At 40.5% G+C, this 23,563-nt stretch overlaps 1 protein-coding gene across 2 annotated transcripts in view; it reads right to left on the reverse strand.

Annotated features, from left to right (window-relative positions):
• The window catches only part of RELN (reelin), a 296,961-nt gene that overhangs the window by 73,857 nt on the left and 199,541 nt on the right, over positions 1–23,563 (reverse strand). For both annotated transcript variants that reach the window (XM_069881518.1, XM_069881596.1), the window contains exons 20-24: positions 18,934–19,170; positions 13,159–13,351; positions 10,433–10,545; positions 2,015–2,152; positions 1,190–1,376 (exon numbers count right to left, since the gene is read on the reverse strand). In XM_069881518.1, the coding sequence (XP_069737619.1) occupies positions 1,190–1,376; positions 2,015–2,152; positions 10,433–10,545; positions 13,159–13,351; positions 18,934–19,170 (868 nt within the window). The remainder of the gene's footprint in view (positions 1–1,189; positions 1,377–2,014; positions 2,153–10,432; positions 10,546–13,158; positions 13,352–18,933; positions 19,171–23,563) is intronic.

A 23,563-nucleotide genomic window follows, 5' to 3' on the forward strand; every position in this document is an offset into this window, starting at 1 on the left:
ACCTTCTGCTGATGGCACACAGACTGCTACTACTCAAGAAATGAATGATAACCTAACCCTTAGAGATCAATAGAAAGAAGCCAAGAATTTCTAAATGAGTTTTTCACTCCTCCTTAGCAGAAATCAGAGGAAAGATCATAGCAGGTTAATTCTTATTTAGCAAGCTACTTTTTGGAGAAATGTGGCATAGGGAACTGAGCCAGAAGGAAAAACATCTAACGGAGAAGACAATTATATAAAAAAAATCCAATTATCGCAATTAGCTACTGATTGGTCTATTATGAAATTTTCAGCACTGAGCTGCATTTCCAGGGGAGCAGGATGTGAGACGACGTAGGAGTGCTGAAAATTATTTGATGGGCTAGATTTTTGTAATGAGGTAAACAACACACAATTACACAGAGTTGCATATTGGGTTATTCTTCTGGGATTAATCTGTCTCTCATGACAGCAGTGGCAGTTTGATCAAACCTTTAAAAGAGAAGCACATAGCTGCATTTATACTCTTCCTTTCAATTAAGAATAAACCAAAACCCAGCACTAGACCCAAGCAGCAACAATAAAAAATAAATCTGTCTTTACAACCCATAATCTTACATTTGGTCATAAATATCTCTTTTTATTTTATTTATGATTAATGTTAATTAGCAGAATTCCCTTTATCTCTTTCCTGCTCTATTATTTTTGTCTGCAAAGCATCCAAGTTACACAAAATTGTCCAGCAGGCTAACCACTTTCTAAAAGCCTGGAAGGGTTGTTTTTGCACTAGTTTTGGTCGTGTAACATCAAATTAAGCTTCTTGTCCCCTGGAAAGTCAAACTTCCTCCATCCCTCACCCAGAACAGTATAGAACGAACAAGTAAGAGCTGCTGGATGCCAAGAAAGAACTGAGTCTTAAAACAGAAAACGCACAATTAAGACACTATGAATGTACACGCTTCCCAACACATCGGTGATTTACTTCCTTCCATTACAGCTGGTATTTCTTGAGTACATAATGCATGTGTTCCTTCCTATCTCTTTTGATTGCTTTGTTCTTTACCTGCAGAGCACAGCTGTGCTCTTTAATGCAATTCTCATACTGCGTGCAGCTTTCTGTCATCTTCCTTTTCTTTGCCATAAGACCACATCAGGCTCCATTCAAACCTACAGTATGTGCTTTTCTTGGTCTCCCATCCCTCATTAGTACCTTGTTAAAGTAGAGCGAGGAGCCAGATGAGATGACCCCACAGCCTTCTTCAGGCTTGACTATCTCTCCCCCAATAATTTCTTGCCACTCTGTCTTCAGGCTGTCTTGGTTCTCGAAATCAGACATGATGGTTGAAGGAAGGGGATTTTCAGGCAGACATTCCGTGCCCTGAAACCCTGAGTCACACCTGGAAAGACGCATAAATGTCACAAGCTTTTAAAGACTTTTTTTGACAGTCACAATTACTTAAGGTGGCGCACCAAGCCTTTAAAATTAGATGTGAGATAATAAATCATTCTGGCACTGGAATTTTGGAGCTGAAAGCAAACTAGAATAACTGGATAATGGAAAAAAGCTATATCTTATTTCTAAAAAAACCCTGTGGTGTACAGAAAGTTTGAAGCTGGCAGGCAGTAGTCTGTGCCCTTGGTATTCATCCGGTCTGACAGCGGCAGCCAAGCAGTGCTGAGCTGGTTCCTGGCATCCTTCTGACCCAGTGAAACAGCTCTGGCACTGAGCTGGCCCCTGGGTTCTTGGGCAAAGGGCTGGAGGGACCACCAATACACATGCAGCAGAGCAACCCTGAGCCACTGAAAGCTCTTCCAGTGTCTGGATCTGCCATGGGTATAGATTTTCCGACAGAGTTGTGCAGCAACTGGCTGTTAATGCAGCTTGAGTGGTCTAACCCCACGTAGTGCTTTTACTTTTCAATGTTTAATCTCGAAAAAATGAACAATAGGGTAGGGGAAAAAGCAGCATGCAGAATAACAGAATAGCTGAAGTATCAGGAGACCATTTTTAACAGAAACTGCCAAATGCATATACCTGCAAACACCATGGTCACACCAGCCGTGTCCGCTGCACATGTTGGGACACTGCTGTCCAATGTAGATGTTGTCTAAAGCCCATTCATCTTGGGCTGTGTAGTAGCACTGACTCCAGCGGAAACGTGTGGCGCTGGACCTTAAAACCAATAACAATGCTTTAATTTGTGAATCTTTACAGAACTGTAGGAAAAAAGATAAAATGCAACTATTAAAAAATAAAGTAAGCTGATTTTACAATCACAGTCCAGCCTGCAAAGCCTGGCAGAACCAAAGACAGAATTTTGTAAATGAACATTCTAGATCATGCTACTTGCTGCTCAGGGCTATATAATTAACTCTCCAGTCATGTGTGACATTTCTTAGGAATTATGCATTATTTTAAGCTAAACCTGTCAATTAATATTATTATATATTTATTGAGTGCCATTCTGCAAAGGTCACAGGCTGCAAGTCTAGAAAGGTGGATCTACAGTGTGACTTTGATTTTTCTGGTTTTTGATCACAGTTAATTGGCTGTAAGTTGTGTAAAAACATTTCTTCAGATATTTATTATAAAAGCTACCTATTAAAGTTATTGAGCATAAACATTTGTCCCATTTGAATACTGTTTCCATTCAACAATAGCTGACTGGTTTTTAACGGGTATAGAAATTCTTTTTTGTCAGGATGATTCTAAAACAGATTTTGCTCACACATAACTGGTGACATCAAGATTGCAAGTTTTTGACACAGATCTTGTTTCATAGCACCTATTTTTTTCCACATTGCAAATAGCTTGCTCTTGGCCAACTTACTCAAACAAAATCTTTAACGCCCAAGGTTTGTCACGGGGAATCACTGGATTTGATTACTTGCCTATATGTAACTCAGCTCTGGATATTTGTAACATTCTTCAAGCAGAAAACTTTGCTGTAGTTTCTCCTTTCTAGTTAAATAGTTTCTCTTCAACAGCTTTATTTTTCTTTATTATAGCAGAGTCAGGTAACATTACCTATTAAAAAGAGCTTGATGTTGGCCCTCTAGAAGACTGTCCAATGTGACACTGACATTTTCCATGCTGAGTGACTCCTCCTAGCCAAACCCAGCCTGACAACCACCACCCTCAAAAACCAAGGCTAGAGAAGAAAATGAATCATGAGAAGATTAATTTTTGTCGCGGTCAAGACCTTCAAAGCTGTTGTGCCAGCCTGTGCACATCCAACAGGTTACAGGCGTTAGCTAATGGCAGCTCCTGGCTGGTGGGCACAGGGCCCCTGCACCCCATGCTTGTGCCAGAACGAGATTAAGAAAAATACATTGCATGTGAAGTGAAACAAAGATAGGAAATTGTTCGTTGTGATGGAGCAAAAGGAGCTGTACTGGCTGCATGCTGGATCTGGGAAGAAAGGGGTGGTGGAGGCAACGTGGGTGCTGAGGCTGGGTTGCTGTGGAGGGAGTGGACAGGGAAAACAAGGCTGACTGCAGAGAATTAAAAATCAAACTTTAAATTGCAACAAGCCTATCCCTGGCCCAAGGGCTGACTGGGCAGGCTAAGGACAAAAAGCAGGAGGTTCCCACAAAAAGTAAGAGCTTCTTCCCTAGCTTGTTTCTGAGCCACACGGCTGCGTTATCAAGGCACGCGATATAATGCTGCTACTCTAACTTAAGAAAGCCCTTCCTCCCACCCCTAAGAAATGTATGTAGAATAAGGCTTTTTAAAACAAGTATTATAAAGGTGGCTGAGTCACCTTGGCGCATGAATGGAAGTGAAAAAATGGATAGAAGAGGTCCGTGCAGCTAGAACAGCATAGTACAGCAGAACAATTAGTCATCCAGCCACATACAAAGATTCGTTTAGTCTGTGCTTGAAGAAAATTTTAAAATACCAATTTTGAATTTATTTAAAAAACAAATGAAGCTGCCCAAGGGATGGATTTTTTTAATTGAAATGACCCTTGTTGTCTGGTCTAAATATCTGCTTGATATTGCAAATACTGTAAGCATTTTTACACCATGCGGAACTAATCTGCGGGGGCAGATCTGCCGATTAAATACTCCCTCAGGATATAACGTATCGATGGGTACAAGAGCCATGAATTATCCATTAAAAGTACACAATGGCAGCAATCCGCACACGAAGCACTTCCTAAGTGTCCATAGACACAATGGACAGTCAATATTCACTATAATTATTTACTGTTTATTTTTTGAGTGCTTTGAAACCAGCACATCACCTCGGTGGTGGTGTTCACATTTGCTACAGACTATCACAGCACTGCACAGAGCCCTGACAGAGACTGTGAGCTCCAAAATGAGAGGTAACAACTGGTGTTAACACTCACATGTGCTGAGGAAAATAAGAATACTGAAACCAAAGAAAAGTTTTAGAGCAGGCAACAGTCCCCGACATTCCCTTCATCTCTCAGCACAATAGAATTGTGTCAGATTGTTTGCCCAGGTGACAGGAGGGAGAGTATGGTGGCCAGGCTCCTTTGATTTTTGTTAGTGAAGGTGTGTGGGAAGAGGTGGGATGTGTGATTCTGCAGCCCAAGGATATTTACAACAAAGCAGGGAGGATTTACAGGGGCACTTTCACCATCCCATGGACGTCTTGCGGTGCCCAACAAGTGGTGGTGTCCCCTTGTGCTGCTTGACGTGGTGTCAAAAGTATTTCCTCAGTGACTTGCCGGCTGCTGCTTGGTGTACATGTCCCTGCAGGGTGCCTGTGGGGGTGCATCACAGCTGGTTTTGGGGCACCAGGCTCCCACCAACCCTACACAAACAATAGGGAGAGCCCACCCATGTGTAATAACAAAGTACACCTCTGTGCCCAGGGGAGCACCTCACCTGAAACCCCACTGTGAAGAACCCTGTGCAGCACCACTGTGGGGCTGTTCCCGGTGCTGGCCCACACCATAAGACACAGAGCTAACACCAGGGCCGACAGCCTATGCTGGGGTTTAGGTGGGTTTCACCTGGGCACAATGTTTCCCTAGACAGGCTCATCATTGCACTTCTGCTGCAGGGGCTGCCACCTTGCCAGGTGCAGAGCACAGAGCCACATGCTGCCAAGGTGGTTTCATCTTCCTCCTTGGGTCTGAGATCAATGGGTCCAGAGAAGGGCCACAAAGATGATCAGAGGGCTGGAGCAGCTCTGCTATGAGGACAGGCTGAGAGAGTTGGGGCTATTCAGCTTGGAGAAGAGAAGGCTCAGGGGAGACGTTACAGTGACCTTCCATTACCTGAAGGGGGTTTACAAGGAAGCTGGGGAGGGACTTTTTACAAAGGCATGTTGTGATAGGACTAGGGGGAATGGCTATAAATTGGAGAAGGGAAGATTAAGACTAGGCATTAGGAAGAAATTCTTCACAATGAGGGTGGTGAGCCACTGGAACAAGTTGCCCAGGGAAGTTGTGGCTGCCCCATCTCTGGAAGTGTTCAAGGACAGGTTGGATGGGGCCTTGGGCAGCCTGATCTAGTGGGACACGTCCCTGCCCATGGCAGGGGGGTTGGAACTGGATAATCTTTAGGGTCCCTTCCAACCCAAACCATTCTATGATTCTATATTGGCTGAATGTCAAATTAAGGGCGAGTTCAGCTCCACTTGTCACTTAGAAGCTCTCCTACATGAATGCAGTGGTGGCAGGAGATTTGTTTCCCTCATTTAAGAGGAGAGGAGGAAGGAAGGAATCATGTTGCTGCCTGGAGATGAACATGTGGCAAAAACAGAGGTGTGTGAATCAGCAGGATGGCTGGGGACTGTTCCCAAGGAGCCACATCCTAGCAGGCAGCGATATTTTTAGCTACAGACAAAGAAATCTCTCCCCTGGGGCAGCTTCACTGCTCAGGGAATCCTGTGGCTCCCAGAGCTGCAGTGGGTCAAGGGGCTGCCCCTGCCATCCCACTCAGCAAGAAGGTCACAGGGGGCATGTGGAAAGCAGGGCCACCAGCCATGGCTGCTGGCAGCAACAGCTCTCATGGGCTCCGATTCCTCCCCAGGAGAGGGCAAAGAGGGGTTAGGCTGAATTCACAATTGCGAAAGCAACACCACTGAAAAGCCAGTCCTGCTCACTTTTTTTGAAAGCCTTCCAAGGCTGCTCTGCACCTCAAGGTAACAACAGCTTAGGAGGATTATGCCGTTTAAAATGGTAATCAACAATTTAAAAAATCCATGTTAATTCAGAGAATAAGCAGCTGAGTGTCAGCTGCTTTCTCAGTGATAAAATACTAGCTTTCTGGACAGTCACCATTTGGACGCCTATTCAAATGGGAAGTGCAGTACCGAGAAGTTAAGACAATGTTTTATGACAAGCAAAATAAACCTCCCCTGTTCCTCTTATTTCTTCCTAGTTTTCTGATGCTACTGGAAGGCAATCTGGCTTTCTGATGGCATTATATCTAAGTCAGGTTGATGTCAAATAAAAGTCACGTAGTTGTGTGACATTTTACATAAGAACAAGGAAATCATGGTGAGTCCCAGATGTATTCCAAGTGAAATGATGTTCTTGTTTTAATTTTTTTTAGATATGTGATTTAAAATAAAGTCATTGTCTTCTCTCCTGATATCGAAACCCCTAACTATCTAGCACAAATTTGTGGCTGATGAAATTATATTTGCTGCCTTCTGAGTTACCATAATTACATTTACCCAATTATCCTGAAACTCTCATTCAGTCGTTAGGTGTTGATTTGTTTATGAAGTCAGCAATTGACAGCTGCTTGCATCTCATTAAGGCCTGTTGATATGTAAATGCCTCCCATAAAACTGAAATTAATTTTCATCAGTGTTAGAAATGTTCGGTTTACATACAATACAATTTCAGCAAGCAGGTGCATACATTCCATTTCTCCAATAGCAGTCTCCCTGTAGCCACAGATTTCCTAACACACCTAATCTCAGATAACACAGGGACTTAGTACACTCATGCTTGCCAGATGCAGAACATATACACCTGGGTGGAAAACTGGTTGGATGGCCGGGCCCAGAGAGTGGTGGGAAATGGTGCGAAATCCAGCTGGAGGCCAGTGACAAGTGGGGTTCCCCAGGGCTCAGTGCTGGGTCCAGCCCTGTTCAATGTCTTTATCAATGACCTGGATGAAGGCATCGAGTGCACCCTTAGCAAGTTTGCAGATGACACTAAGCTGGGTGGAAGTGTCGATCTGCTGGAGGGCAGGGAGGCTCTGCAAAGGGATCTGAACAGGCTGGACCACTGGGCAGAGTGCAATGGCATGAGGTTTAACAAGGCCAAATGCCGGGTCCTGCACTTGGGGCACAACAGCCCTGTGCAGTGCTACAGACTAGGAGAAGTCTGTCTAGGAAGCTGCCTGGAGGAGACGGACCTGGGGGTGTTGGCTGACAGCGACTGAACATGAGCCAGCAGTGTGCCCAGGTGGCCAAGAAGGCCAATGGCATCTTGACTTGCATCAGAAATGGTGTGACCAGCAGGTCCAGGGAGGTTATTCTCCCTCTGTACTTGGCACTGGTGAGACTGCTCCGCGAATCCTGTGTTCAGTTCTGGGCCCCTCACCACAAGAAGGATGTTGAGGCTCTGGAGCGAGTCCAGAGAAGAGCAATGAAGCTGGTGAGGGGGCTGGAGAACAAGTATTACGAGGAGTGGCTGAGAGAGCTGGGGTTGTTTAGCCTGGAGAAACGGAGGCTGAGGGGTGACCTCATTGCTCTCTACAACTGCCTGAAAGGAGGTTGTAGAGAGGAGGGTGCTGGCCTCTTCTCCCAAGTGACAGGGGACAGGACAGGAGGACATGGCCTCAAGCTCTGCCAGGGGAGGTTTAGGCTGGACCTTTCACAGAAAGGGTCATTGGGCACTGGAACAGGCTGCCCAGGGAGGTGGTTGATTCACCTTCCCTGGAGGTGTTTAAGGCATGGGTGGATGAGGTGCTAAGGGGCATGGTTTAGTGTTTGATAGGAATGGTTGGACTCGATGATCCGGTGGGTCTCTTCCAACCTGGTTATTCTATGATTCTATGAATACCAGCATGCCCTGAAAATTTTACAAGAGATATAGGTGCTGTTATGAACAATTTTCTGGGTACAATGGCACAGTAATTGATGCTGCTTAGGCACTCAAGGTGCAAACCCTCAGCAAAGAGCTGTGCATGGAGGGATAAAAGCCCAGGAAATTGTAGCAGGGCTGTGCAGGCATGTGAGGGCATTTTGAGGCAACTGAGGGTCAGAACAAGGCTAATGAGATCTCAAACCCCATTCCTGAGTCCTTGTTTAGATGTTTTCCCGAGCAGTAAGTACAGGGTGGGCTGTGTATTCAGCAGTCCTTGTCTTGTGGGTCTGAGCCAGAAGGAATGTCCCCAGAGACCCCTGTCCCCTCACCCCTGTTTTGGGAAGTCAGAAGGCCTGGCTCTTCCTCTCTGCGTTCTTCCTGGCCATTACTAAGTTTTTGCCCATGGGTGGCTGTTGCAGTAGCGTGCAGGTGGGGAAGGGAGAATAGAGGGAGGGAGTGCGCCCTGAAGAAGAGTCCTGTGGAGCATATTCACTACCAGGCTCCTGGAATGATGCTCTCTGTGTGGCTGGGTTGGCAGAGGAGCTCTGCACATCAAATGTTAACCAGGTTTGGAAAAGCAGAAACTTGCCCTCTGTTCATAAGCGTGCTTTAAAGATGCAAAAGTATCCGTTCCCAGTCTCAACCCAAAGGAGTGATGGAGCCCTCGGTCTGCTCCTTGCTGGTGGAAGGGAGAAGAGGGAAAGTGGCTGAGATGCATCTGATGTGCTGGGTTGCTTTTGGTGGGGAACACGCAGCCACTCTTCTTCATCTGATTATGACATAGCACAGCACAGTCCTACTGAAAATGTGTTTTATGAAGAGGAAAGTAATGTTCAGTGGTAATTTGTACCTTAATTAAAAACACAACACTGCTAACAAACAGGAATCTTTTCAGATACAAGGTGTAGCGTGAAATATTTATGCAGCATAAAACAAGAACCTGGCTGTTATTTTATCATAATTTTTCCCCACAGTCTTCTAAATTAAAATGGAATTATTTGCTTCTGCCACCTCATATGCTGAGGAAAATTATTAGGTCCTAAAGAAAAAGAAAAGGCCTACAACACCACTATTATTATCAACTGTACAGTGTATAATAATAGTTTTGAGCACAGTACATATGTTATAAATAAATTTAAAAATAACAGCCTGCTTTGGAGTATAACCTGCAAAATTGTAGACAATTTTTAAACTCCTAAGTGCCTATGTGCACTACAGATTTTACAGCTGATGGCACATAATGATATATAAGATTTAGTACATTATAATCTAACTACAAAGCAGTTATTAAGAGACTTATTTGTGCCCTTTCGTATTATCTGACCTGATATGCTTTAAGGAATCAATATTTGCCCTGATGTTTCGCCTTGAAATAGGAAATTCTGAATATTGGCTGTATAGTAAAAATGGCCAATGTGTTGAAAGAAGGTTATCTTTGTAGAGTGGTTGATAGAAACAGGTTGAGTTGAGGATGTGGTGAGTGCAGAAAAATGACGAAGGACAGGGATATCATAGAATCACAGAATAACCAGGTTGGAAGAGACCCACCGGATCATCGAGTCCAACCATTCCTACCAAACACTAAACCATGCCCCTTAGCACCTTGTCCACCCGTGCCTTAAACACCTCCAGGGAAGGTGAATCAACCACCTCCCTGGGTAGCCTATTCCAATAACTTAATCTGAGCAAGTCCTCATTGCAATTGCTGTGAGGGATTCAGGCCAAACACAAACAAAATGTAACTCTAATGAGAATTATTTAATTCTCAAATGAAAGAAACCCAGAAGATTATCAAGATTTATAATAACTTTTTAATGTTGTAATAAAACTTTTAAAATAAACAATGGAAAAAATAATCTAGTTGAATAAATAAAAGTGTTAAAGCAGGCAAACCAAGTTTGCTTACAATAAGATGAATAGGGTAGGGCTTTCTGATAATTTTTGTTACTGTTTTTTTGCTGAAGAGAATGTTATAAAAAGAAACAAGAGGTAAAAAATTCCCAGAAATCATAGATGAATCATTAGTTATTGTTTATACAAGGCTTTGGTCTTAAGATGTAAACAATAAGGAACGTGCAAAATAGAAACTAACAATCCAAATAGACTTCCTCAAGTGGGGCTTTTACAGACAAGCACCACTATTTTTGAAAAGGTCTGAACTTTATTACAAGAGTCACAGTATGTAGTAAAAACAATCCTGAACAATAGTTTCTGGTGATGTCACCAACATGTCACTCTCCAATTATGTAAGAAAGACATTTTAAATTAAGTACCTGCAACTGGGGCAGGTCTGGTTCCCTGGCATTCCACCCACTGGCTTGAGTATGATCTATAGAATACTTGATCTTTGCCATAGCCATTTAAAGGCAGATGAATTATCTGCACCCCCACAAAAATAAAAAAAAAAAGAAAGAATTGCTCACCAGGTCTTCTGTGGTAAAAGGACAGTGATTCTCCTCCACTGAGTAAATTCACTGGAGTGGTAAATACTTGCTGATGTAAACTCCTGACAGCTTGGCATACTGGGAAGGCATTCCTTGAAGAAAAACATTTCAAAACCAGATTTAATGTTGAGGAAGAATTGGGAACAGAAGCAAGGGTTAAACATGCACAGAACCAGGGTCTTGCCTGGGTCCAGATGTTGTCATGAAAGACCCAGAAGCAGAAAAATTATGGCATGATTTAGAGAAACTTCTTGTACTAACAGGAATACAAGTAAGGCTAGGACAAAGCCATAAAGTTTAGCATTACTGATTAGTAATGTTTTGTCCTCCTCCATGAGGCTGTTTAGCTCATAATTTAGTATTCTCACCCAGCATTTAACACTGACCATGAAGTAAGTCTACAAGTCCGCTATGGCAGAAGTCTGCAAAAGTGACCTCCAGACCATTATACCAGTTATTTTAGAGATGTACTTGTGAGCCTTTGCTGGGGGATGCAGGCTCCCCCAACTACTTGATCTGCAGTGGGGAGCAGCAATAGGAACAGACAGAGGCACAAGAGAGCACCCAACAATGGTCTACTGAAGTTGCCTCCAGAGGCCCTCACTAGGCTTTGCAGCAGTATTACCACTGACACCAATAGCAACTAGTGCAAATTCCCCCTTCCTGCTTCTACTATTCTTTCTGATTTTAACTCAAGTTCCCAGAGCGGTCAGTTCCCCAATTTTTTTTCTTTTCAGAAAATCTAATCATTATCATGTCTTTTTTCTATGAAAAATAAATGAAGTCCATTATCATAGGCTCTTAATGTTTCTAGACCTGCCCTTCCCACGTTACTCCATTTTTCTGCAATATTCCATTCATTTATTTATATATTGCCTGAACAGCACCCAAAACTTTTGTGCTACGGTTTTGCTGATGTATTAATAAGTGCTTGATTTTTATTACCATCCTGTGTGTTCCTTCCTAAGCTACCCATTTGGCAATTCCGTTCTGTCACTACTGCCACAGCACAACTCCTGATTTTCTCCACCTCTCTGAGAGTTTTTTGTTCTATATTGCTGTATTGATCCCCATGTGAGGTGTCAGGCAAGAAGGGGACCTTTGGGACAGATACTTGCCTACTTTGACTGCTCTGAAACTAATAATAAAGCAGTGATTCTCTACAGTAGTTAGACCAATTAAGATTATTTATATAGCTAAATGATGTAGCAATAGTCATATATTAAATATGAAGAAGGGCAGAATATATTATTTCACAGATATATTTATTGCTAAAATATCTTAGAGTATTAAATGAAGAACTGATAGCTTATTCTGTTTTAGGGTTTTTTTTAAGGAGATTTTCTAAAGGCTTAGTTTCCTTTCCAGCAATTTTCAAACATTTTTTGGTGATTCATCTCCACTAAAAGATCTTACAAAAGAGGATTTGATCAGTGCTTGTGAAGCAAACAAAACTTTCAAACATTTTAATTAATTAGTGTTTTTGTGTGTTTGCCAGATTAACTGCTTGAAATATACTACAAATAGCCTTCTCTATTACTCTTTTATCACAACAACATGGATGGTGTGAGAAAAATTATTTAGCTGCAAGTTCTTTCTGAACTCTGCTCCACTGAGAGGAAAGGAGAGCTAAAATCTGAAGGCAACTGATCTTCCATTAATGGCAAGGACAAACCATAAACACCCATTACCAGGAACTATTCTTGGACACCATGATGATGCCTGCTAGGTATAAAAGACATGAACATTTTTTGAAATACAGAACGTATAGCTTTCCTCTAAATTCCATTTAAGGTAAGAATGCATTACTTGTATTTGCAAAGTTTAAAAATTCAGTTGCAACTTCTGAACTCTGCCCATTGAAGTAAACATGGTGAAACACAACATGGCAAAAGGTAACAGGACAACGCTTTCATTGCTTATAGAAATGTTGGGACTGGACATTCAAATCCCTCTGTGAACCTACAGAGCAGGCAGTGAAAAGGCACCAGGACAAGTTCACTGCCACCCTCTGATCCTGCTCAGAGATAATGGAAAGACCTTGGTTAGTTCACCTTGAGGCCAGGGAATGTCCAGCTTGCCATCTAAGAGGGAAAGCAAAGCATGAATTATGGCCAAATGCACTATTCACAGTTGTGTCGAAACAGGGCTAAGTCACATGGGGAAATAGCAGCCAAGACTGCTATTTGCACTTCTTGCATAGATGGGGAAACAGCCAGTCATTATGGCCCTGGACTGTGTTTGAACCAGGGATGGGAGATGAAAGGCTCTACATTACAATCCCCCGAAGGAATGCGCTTTCCATTTATGAAATGGCTGCGCACAAAGGCAGAAAGAATTTCAATCCATTTAAATTCCAGGAAACAGTAGATGCATTTTGCTTTGAAAAACAAAGCAATAGCACAGGAAAGATCTCGGCCATTACTCTGTAGCTTGGTTTAACTGCGCCCCAGTTCTTTTCTCAGCTTTGGTCCATTCCTATCATGATTTTATGTTTCAGGCTCTCAGATACCTTTCTTCCAAATATCACAAATAACAGTTTAAATACCTCTATTAATCATTTTGACTGATTCTAACTGAGAATTTCTTTCTAGAAAGAGCTGTGAGGAAAACATCTTCCTTTATTCCAGTGTCACAAGTATATTTCAGGTATCTTTGTATAAACAGAGTTTATGGAATACAAAGATTGTCACTGCCTGCCTCACCTCCTGAACAAGATGCCATGTGAGGCCATGGTTGGTGGAGTACTCCAGTTTCACCTGGTTGTCCATATGAGGAGTAAATGCCTGACCACAGCCCATCACCAAGTTGAACTGTATCATATACGAAGCTCCAATCTGCATAGACTGAGTCTCCACGTAGCGCATGCTAGAAGCTAACTTCAAATCTCCTGTAAAACTGAGAGATGTAAAGAAATAATCAGAATACATCCCCAAAATAATTTGGAAGGGAACATTCTGAATGGTTCTGGGTTAAATACAGTGATGCTTCTTTCTTTGTCCTGTAGATTGGCACATGGGATGAGACCACGCACAGAAACGTCTTTCTGTTGGTACTTCTGCAAATTACCAGGAAGGCCTTGATGTATCCCAGAGTATGGAACACTGAATTATTCTGTTAGTTCTTACTATATGCTCTTTGTAGTGAGAATCAAGTTAGGATCAAGCAAAGGATAACATACAGAAAAAACAACATAAAGAAAGTTCATTCCCCAGAAGTGTCCATTGCCTAATGTTATATCACAGTAATAGTTGTAATTTGATTCAAACACCAGATGGCAAAGATACAATGTATTTAGCTTAAAATATTCTTATTACATAGACTTTTTACTCCATTGATTTTCAAGTGATTCTATATGCAAGGCACTCACTGACTTTTGACTGTGTTTCAGCACTACTATTGCCTATCCTTGGCTTCTTTTCTGCAGAATGCAGAGTTATATTATTCAGTGGACTAGAGAAGAAAATTTTGTCAGTAGTAATGTTTGGAACACATCATACCTCATATATGATACAAGGCACTCAGTTATCACATACATGATACCCCAATATGTAATTTGAAAATACAAGGTTATTTCAATTTAAATGGAGGTTGTCCTTCTAGGCAGTACTGAAAGGAAAAAATCAAAAACAGGAGAGGTATAAGAAGGAAGTAATAACAACTTAAATGTTGAATCCTATATGCTAGCTTTCAAAACAGAATGTTTTTAAGACAGTTCACATATTTGAAAAATGCTTCCACCTCCTTCGTTTGAGACGTTTTCAGCTTCAACATTTTCCAAGGCTATTCTTAAATGCAAACACTTTAGGATAGGGGTTGCACCTATTTAAAGAAAATCACTACAAATCACCATGCAAAAATAAAAAGCTACATTCAGTACAGTGATGATGAAAAAAAAAATAATCTACTTCAGGGTTGCCCTTATGGTTAAATAAGTTACAGTTTATCATCTTAAATAAGAAATCCAAATCCTTCAATACAGCACAATAAAGCATATTAGCTTTTACCTCTGTAAAATTCAAGGTCATGACAAAGTCAGTGTAGGAATATAAGTCAGCGTTACTTAGCACTCTCTTAAATTAATTCACTGACCCATGCTGTTTTCAATAGCATCCTTTCCAGAGAAAGCAGTTGAGCCCCAAATGTCAACATTCTACCTTAAAGCTTCAGAAGGAATTGCAGAAAGCTGACATTAGTTTTATTGTCATCAAATTGCTGTTACTTGGCACAAAAGATTCAGGCTCCTTTCTAGTCTCTGACCTTGTTCTCTGTGACTGCGCTTCCTAAAGGATAATCCAGCTCATGGCATAATATCAAACTATCTGGTCTACATTGATCAGCAACGTCAACCAACAGTGGATGGACATTCCCTTCACTGCTGGGGCACTGTCATGGACAACTGAACCAGAAGGCAGTAAGCTGCCTCAGAAAACTGTATCTCAACTTTTGCTCTTTCAGTCGGTGTTGTCAGTGTTTTTCTTCTCAACAGTTTAAGATGAGCAGAGGATATAACATACACTCATCAGCGGTCCAGCTGGCAACCTGTGGTTTATGGTTTAATCATTAGAAGTGAACACATCTCAGAAAAAATTGTTTGGATGATGCCTGAGTTTGGTTTCATTCCAAACTTTATCTTGTACTTTTCAAAATGATGAAACCCTGCAAATTTAAAAGTTAAAGCTGACTTGGTCTGGTGTAGTTTTAATTTCTACAGTGCAGCTTGAAATTTCACACCTAAACCTGGGCATAACACATCACAGCTACCTAAAGCCTAACTGAACAGAATAAAGGAGTTGAAACTAAACAGTTTGATGACGCATCTGCCCAGAATCTGTCTTCCCCAAAGTGATGGAAGATAAGTGAACAGCATAGGTACAAAGAATTAATTTTTTTTGTTTTGTCTTTGTCTCCAAAAAGTTTCCTGCTATTCAATATTACTGGTGTAAAAGTAGGAAAAAAACCATCTTAAACTCTAATATGTTTTACTGGTGGTATTCAGGTCATGATTAAAACACCTTTAAGTTCAGTATTGATTTTCATTTTATAACTTAGCCACTGAATATTGTACACACTACATTAGTTAAGCATTGTTTTAAAGTCCAAACAGCTTTTTAAAATGGGTATTAAACACATGTGAAAAAGGAAGCTCGTGATGAGATGAAGAAAGTCTGTGATGCTCCATAAGAAGCTCTTTTAAAGTGAGGAAATCACATTATAGGTTCACAAAGTCCTTTATCATCCACAAATTGCCTCCAGCTGAACAAGGGTAGCATTAAAGGTGGGGGCTCCACCTTACTTGCCACTTTCTCTCTCCAACTCTCCTGTGTACGTGGTTAGGCGTATGTTCATCTGTTGGAATACCAAATGTTTTCTCTATTCTGGGAGTCATGCAGCTGGAATACGTTTCTGGCTTTCATAAAAGACAGAGTAATATCTCTGGCATAACAATAATTAATTAAAAAATCTTCAGAAATGTGAATGCAGAGGCTACATTTTTGTATGAATATGTAGCTGTGAGTAGATTTTAGTGTGTATATAATTAGACCTGTGGAGGCACAGGAACACAATACCCATAGGTGCCCTCAGAACAATCGGTCTCCCTCCAAGCACTGCCAACTAATTGGTACTTCTGGGAATGATATCACAGCCAATGTCAGCCAATCTGCACTGCTCTAAACTGCTCTGGGATTCCCAGAGTTACCATATTTTCAAGGCCAGTACTTTCAGGAATACTGAACAGCCACACAGATGCAGCTTGTTTTGTAAAGCTGCATTGGCTGAAATATTGACGTGATGGCCAAACATTCATACCAGCCTCAGCTCTGCTTCCATCAAAGACAGGAGATGTTTATGTCTTTTTATATGACATCACACCCACTTCATTAAAGTAGGTATACATTATCCTAAAAGTATTTATATATTTTAATTAAGTCAATTACCTGAAAGAAACTTTCTGCATGTTACAGAGTAATAATTAATCCAACAGAAAAAATCTGTTGCAAACACACGTAAACTATCCAGCCTGTGTTGGGCAATGGTATTATATTGTTCCATAAGGATAGTTCATTTTAAGCCAGATTTACAGTCTTCCCCCAAGCTGCTCTAGGGACAGTGGGACACTATTGTTCGATACATTGAATTAAATCATAATGTCGTAACCAATTTGAAGACTTTTTTTTTATATAATGCTATATATTTGTGTGCAGGTGAACATTAAGAAAAGTAAATGTTAGCATCCTTATCAATACTTAAATGCATTTTAGCAAGTGGCTGTAAACACTCTATAACACTCCAGAGACATTTGGGTCAAAACCTTGCCTGCATATGAGCATTTTTGAGAAGTGGTAAATTAATGTACATCATCAAACATTTAATCTTAAAAGTGTTTCGGAGTCCTTTCAGTATACACAATACATTTGCTGCAATGAAGTCTAAGAGCCAATCTGAAGCCAAACGCTGACGATTACAATCAAATATAGTGACTGTTCCAGATAGAGACCATTATGAACCACTCAAAAATCACTGTTTCTCAAGATGTATGTATATCATCAAACCCTTCTTTTTTAAGTGAAGCCAGATACTGAAAAGAACAACCTTTCTCTCCAATAAAAATTAAAAAAAACCCTCCTCAGTTTTCCCCAATTTTAAGGATTAATATATCAGATACACGGATTCTGAGGCAGAAACAGGGGCCTGATGGACAATTAAAGAAAATTCAGTGAAAACAGGCCTAGGGATGACATCCTGTAATATGATTTATAGCATATTTACCATAGTTCTTCTAATGAAAAAGCAGTTGTCAGACTTTTCTCAAGAGGATGGTGTCAGTGCTACTTCAAACTCTGCTCATAGAAAGTAAAGAGTTAGAAAATGAGTACCAAAAGGACTCACAGCTGGGAAAAGCCAACAATAATTAATTTAACCAGCAGCCATTTGTACAGATTTTGTGCAAGTTTAAAAATTTCCCTTGAGAGAAACAAGGTCAGTGAAGGATAGAGTTCATGCCTTCCAGTGATAATGAAAAATACTTACACATTAATAGCGTGGAAATATTGCAAAAGCTTTGATTCTTTAGTTGATATTTAGAAAATTCAACATTTCCACTATAAGCACTACAAATCCTAGCCAGTATATGGGATGGAGAATTGAGGTTAGCATTTACTAATCTGATTCTGATTTAGCATCACAGGAGGAAAACAGGAACCTCTGCTGTCTTAAATAACCTACCCCTCTCCCCATGATAAACTGCTCTTAGAAGAACAGAGGGAAAAGAATGTCATTAAAGAGCTTTCATTCCAACTCTTTGATGAAGAAGATGCAAAGAGTTTGAGCCCTAACATGTTGTTTCATTTTAATGAGCAGCGAGTACCTTACTTGTCCTTATTTAAGTGGTTAATGGTGCTTCTACTGCCTCATTATCACTGCTAGAACACATTTGGTGTTGTTCTTACTGCTAAGCCAACTCCTTTTAGTTTGACAGATGATCAGAAAGTCAAATCAGATTGCTCAGAGATACTTGTTAATAAAATTCCAACAGTGTTTCTCTGAATGTCCATGGGAATGCTAAAATTATTTATATTTTCTTGAGGTTTTCTATAATTACTGTGATTGTACTTTCTCCAAACAAATATATCTATGCCAATTAAAGCCATACTGGGTTTATGTGTTGATCAGACCAGCAAGAAACTGTTATTTGGTTTTAATCAAAACACAGAGGTTAATTTGAGCTTTGTTTGTATTAATTCAAAATGTTACTCTAGAATTTAATTTTTGTGAAGCAAGTTAATGTTTTACTAAAAAAGCTTATATTTACACAGTCTTAAGATAATTTTATTTTTCTTTGTTCTTAACTTCTTTTTCTTTTCTTACCTTTCTTTTTTTGCTTTCAGGCAAATGTTTTCTTGCTTTGGTTTCTAAATGCACAGGACATCTTAGGCATAACTGCAATATGTCATAATGCAGACCACAGTGTAATGGCTAAATAGATATAACACTAGGCAAAATAACTACAAATGACTAACATCCTTCTACCAACATTCTGCTGCCTTTCCTTTTTGGAGTATAATCTAATGGCTATGTTGTCAGATCTGAAGATCACTTACAAAATATTCAGAGTATGTTCTTAACGGAATATTTCGTAACCTTTATACCTCATATATATTAACTAGACTGGATTTTAAGTGAAGATTATGAAAATTTTATAAATTGTTTCTATTAGGATATTCTTTAAATATTTTGTGGTGAAAGAATGCTACATTCAAGGTTCCTATCAAACACAACCCCCTGTGCAATGGGTTGTCAAAACTTGCTGCTTATTGCAATTAGGTTAGCAACTGTATTTTTGTCCATAATGCGAGGATGAGACACAATTACTCTGAATACCTGCCAGAAAGACTTATTTGTAGAAATCACTTGGCTCATAGCAGGATGAATGGTCAAATAAAGCAAAAGTAGAACAGAAATGAACACGTGTTTCTCACCAAAGAGTCCAATCATGTCCACAGTAGGGCTGAACGTTTCCCAGGTAGAATCCCAGAGACTGTGTGACTTCAACTAGGTTGGTGAAGTCCAGACTGATACTATTGAAAAGCACTGAGGTCATGATGATTTCATCTATCGCCCATACATCTTCACCTTGAGAAGAGTGATATGGTTGCCACCATCTGAACTGAATGCCAATCTGTCTTGCATCTTCAGGCAGTTCCACTGAAATTATTCTGGAATACAAAAAAAAGTTATTATTGAAAGTTTTGCTGTTTGTAATAATCATAGAATCATAGAATGACCTGAATTGGAAGGGACAAACAAGGATCATCTAGCCCAGCACCTGTCCCTGCATTGGACAACCCTAAAATTCATACCATGTGACTGAGGGTGTTGTCCAAATGCTCTTTGAATACTGTCAGGCCTGGCACCATGACTGCTTCCCTGGGGAGCCTGTTCCAGTGCTTCACTACCCTCTGGGTGAAGAAACTTCTCCTAATACTCAACCTTAACCTCCCCCGGCACATCTTCCTGCCATTCCCTTGGGTCCTGTCATTAGTCACCAGAGAGAAGAGATCAGTGCCTGCTCGTCCTCCTTCTCTCAGTAATAATAATTCCATGGGGATGTATTATATGATTATTTTTTTTAATGACCCTAAAAATCATGAGTTAAATTCAGCCCACAAATACCTTAGCATCTATTGGTATAGCTTCGACCAGTGGCAAAGACAGGGGAATCATTAATTCTCTCGGTAGTTGGTGCATTTATGGAAAGACAGCCAGCCATGTGCAAAAGCCACAAAAAATAGTTGCCATCAATTTTGCAAATTTTGCTGCTACTGAGGAGACCTCTGTAAATTTAAAGGTGCTCTTCCTTGCTAGAAGAAAACTGAATGCCCTCCATTTGAAGCCCAGGAGCTAAGACTGGCAAAGGGGTGATCAGCTGACAATGACTTATGAATTCCAGCTCAATTTTCTCAGCCTCAGTGGATTTTATCCTGACCTGAAGACATGCATCTCCTTAACATCTGTGCTTGCTTCCACACAGCACTGATGTCATGCCTGTGTCGCTCTTGTCCTAGAAGAACCCACCACTGTAAATTGCCACATTCAAGTGGGAAAGGTTCACCAGGTTAGCCAGTGTGATTATGTGTAATCTTCTATGGCAGACACTTTTCTTCTGTAGTTGCATAGAGATGCAACTGGAGGTGAGTCCCAGGTGCTTCTCCTGGTATACAAGGTCACCTGATTTGTCATGGCAGCTGTGTCAACAAACCTAAAATTGACAAACTGCAAAGAAAATTAAGAGTAATATCTAATTTCTGGGAGCAATTATTGTACACAGCAGCAGGGAGCATGCATTAATTGCCACAGCAACAACACCTTTTTGAAAGCTCCATAAATCACCAGGACTATGGTGCCCACACAAGGCATGTAAACTGTGAAACAGACTGGCAACTGGGAAATTAGTTTCCATTGGTGCACAATTATTTGCTGGGAAAAGGGTTTTTGGTAAGCTCATCACATAGCTGATTTTTTTTTTTCTTTCTGTCTTAGAGTTGTGGATAAAATGACAAATCAGCTAAACTGGAAACATCATTTTATACTTTAGCACCAAGGTTTTTTTTCCAAACTTAAGGCTTTCGAAGCCACCTTTTGTAATATTTTATTCTGTGTATATGAAGGAGTCTTGTGCCTGCGGAACTCTTAGTGCCAAACTAGACTGTTAAAAATCACTTGCTAAACTGTCCTTGTAAAAGGTAAGTTTATAACATTGTTGTTTGATGTAACACTGATTTAAAGAACAATCTGTTAATCCATTAGCACGAAAAAATCAAACAGCTTGGCTAAACAGGTGAGAAGCACTCAAAAATTCCTGGCTGGCATTTCTAGGAGCTGCTTTCTGCCAGTCATAGGCTGGAGAGAGCAGCATCTAGGGACAGCCAGAGGTGATGACTGCCCATGTTCCCATGCCAAGAGGTCAGCAGTGCACACACTTTATGTATGGCAGATACCTTTCTTTTGCCACTCAGATAATCATGCTGGAATGGCTTTATAACTTTCTAAGAGAAAGACCTAGGCCCATTACTCTCTGGGCTGTGAATAAACTAAAGGACTTGCTTTCTACCAAGGGTTCCCTACTATGCAGCAACTCTATGAGTTTTGGGGTCAAATTTTAAAGGCACAAATGACACTAAATTGCAACTGATGCTAAAAGGCACCAACAGTTTTGTCTTCCATTGGTTCAGCAGGTCAAACCTGAGCAAAGCTGGAACCTTGGGGTAGGAGGAGAACTATGAAGCACTTGGCATTCATATGAGCTAATGCACTGGTATAATCCCAGGCATAATTCTCTACTGGTGGCTGTCTTTGATGCCTGCATCTTCCCTTTTACTCTTAACTCTCATAAGCTTGCCAATGTGGATGCTAATTCTCCCTGACAGTAATTTACAGAAAATCCTAAAGCATGGCATACACCACTGATACACCTACTGGATGTTAAAATGTTTAACATATGTTAAAATAAATTTCTCATCCCAGGAGATTAAGCAAACACAATCTAAAAACATTGGTGTAAACCACCATATATGGCTCACATGTTAGTATGCAGAACCTGACTACATCTCCACTTGTAACAGCTTCTCCTGTCTGGCTTTGATTTGTTGGAGATAGATGGAGAGGGAGGGGGATTCTTGCTAATGACTTTTCTGCTGAAGAGAAGGGAAGTGTTCCTACTAGCATTACCAACTAACATTAGATTTCTTAAAAACCAGCTGGGAGACCTTTGCTCTGATCTCATTCTTTCAAGGTATGCGCATAGCTAATATTGAAAAACCACTGCTGTTCTGCTCAGAAGAAAAATGCAGCTGTCAAATGTTAGCAGATTAAATGCACCTTTTCAGTAGAACATTAAATGTGTAATTATTTTTTGTATGACTGAAGATTAATTAAATTTCTGGATACAGATTGATTGCCAAACTTTGCAGCAGTCCATCTATGCTATCAAAAATGCTCATATTTTCAGATAACATAATATGAAAAGGTGAAGCTTTCTTCATGCTTTTCATCATAATTATTGCCAGTATTATCTTCAGATTTGTATGTCTATCATTTGGCATCTACCCAGAGCAGAGTATACATGGCAAAACTTTTCTAACCTGTATATGTTGTGCTTAGGTCTTTGCCCTGTTAGTACAACGGATATTAAGTGTTTTATACTTAATCTCAAAAAGCAAAAAAAGTCTCTGGCATCAATATAAGTTACTACATTTATATTTTAAGCTTAATTAAAATCAGTCACTGGAATGTATATTTTCCTTTTTGTTTTAAAAAATTCATAGTGCTATATATTAAAAACCTTTAGGGACATACAATTCCTACAGCTGTAATCTTGAATCTAAGAATTAGAAACTGAAGCCATATAAAACAAATATATGACTATAATAAAGGATGGGAAAGGAAATTTGAAGAAGGTTTATGTGTGTTTCAGTTCCTAGGATCTTTCCTTTGGAAACATTTAGAAGTTCAGAAATTAAAGCTCACATGCAATATACTTCTGCCAAATATAGGTATACTTGCCATATTTTTGAGAATTTCTTGCAGCTCCCAGGAAATACATTTAATGTTACAAGTGTTTTTTTTTTCATTAGAATATTCTTAATCACTTTTTGTATTGAGTTATTAACTGAATGAAGAACTTTTTTTTTTTTTTAATGAGATAATCTGAGCTATATGCAACTAAAGTGACTTGCAGATGTACCTACAGTCCCACCCCTGGGGCTGACTCTGGCATTATCCTTGAATTGGATAGAGGGGTAGAGAAAAGGGCACAGGGTGAAGTGACCCTCAGGCAGGAACGGGCCAGCTGAGATGGGATAAGCAATACCACCACCAGCTCTGCCTCTTGTGTGCCCCCTTGCACAGCATCTCCTTTCCTTGGGATTTATCGGCTTTGCTGCAGCACCACATAAAGTTTTTCCAGGTTTGAGTAGGCCTGCACAGAGCGAGCAGGTTTGTTCAGATTGTTCATGCTTGTGGAGACACACAATTTTGTACGTGCTTTATGAAAACTGGTGGATGGTCTCACAAATGTAAAGTAATGCCTTCTTCTCTAAATGCATCGGATATATTCTTCTCTTATCTGACATCAAACACGGGTGCTACATGAGATGAGCTCTTCATTCAGCTTCTTTGTGATTTGTGCAGTTCTCAGACACAGCTGCTAGCAGGACCTCTCAGGGCACTGAGCCCACCCCACCAGCACAGTCATGTAATCCCCTTCATAACGGGAGCAGGCACAATATCCCTGCTGACCTGGGGAGACCCTCGCTATCAGATTTTGCCTCAGCTGCCCTGTGCTGTCTGCAAACCCTAATCCCAGAGGATGGTGTAGTGAAGGTATCTATGGCTTCAAAGCTACAAATAATTTATGTTAATTTATCTTTACAACTGGCTGCTTCCATGGCAAGAGTCATGCCCCTGTTTCCAACAAGTACATTTCTACTCCTCGTCCCACACTTCTTGTCTTGTTCTGTCACATCACTTGAGACTCAGATGCCATTAAATCCATGTGCTCATTTTTATAGGGCATGCAAAAATGAAAAGTGCCCAAATCAGCTGCAAAAC

Source organism: Phaenicophaeus curvirostris, chromosome 1, assembly GCF_032191515.1.
Source record: "Phaenicophaeus curvirostris isolate KB17595 chromosome 1, BPBGC_Pcur_1.0, whole genome shotgun sequence".
Taxonomy (NCBI): Eukaryota; Metazoa; Chordata; class Aves; order Cuculiformes; family Cuculidae; genus Phaenicophaeus; species Phaenicophaeus curvirostris.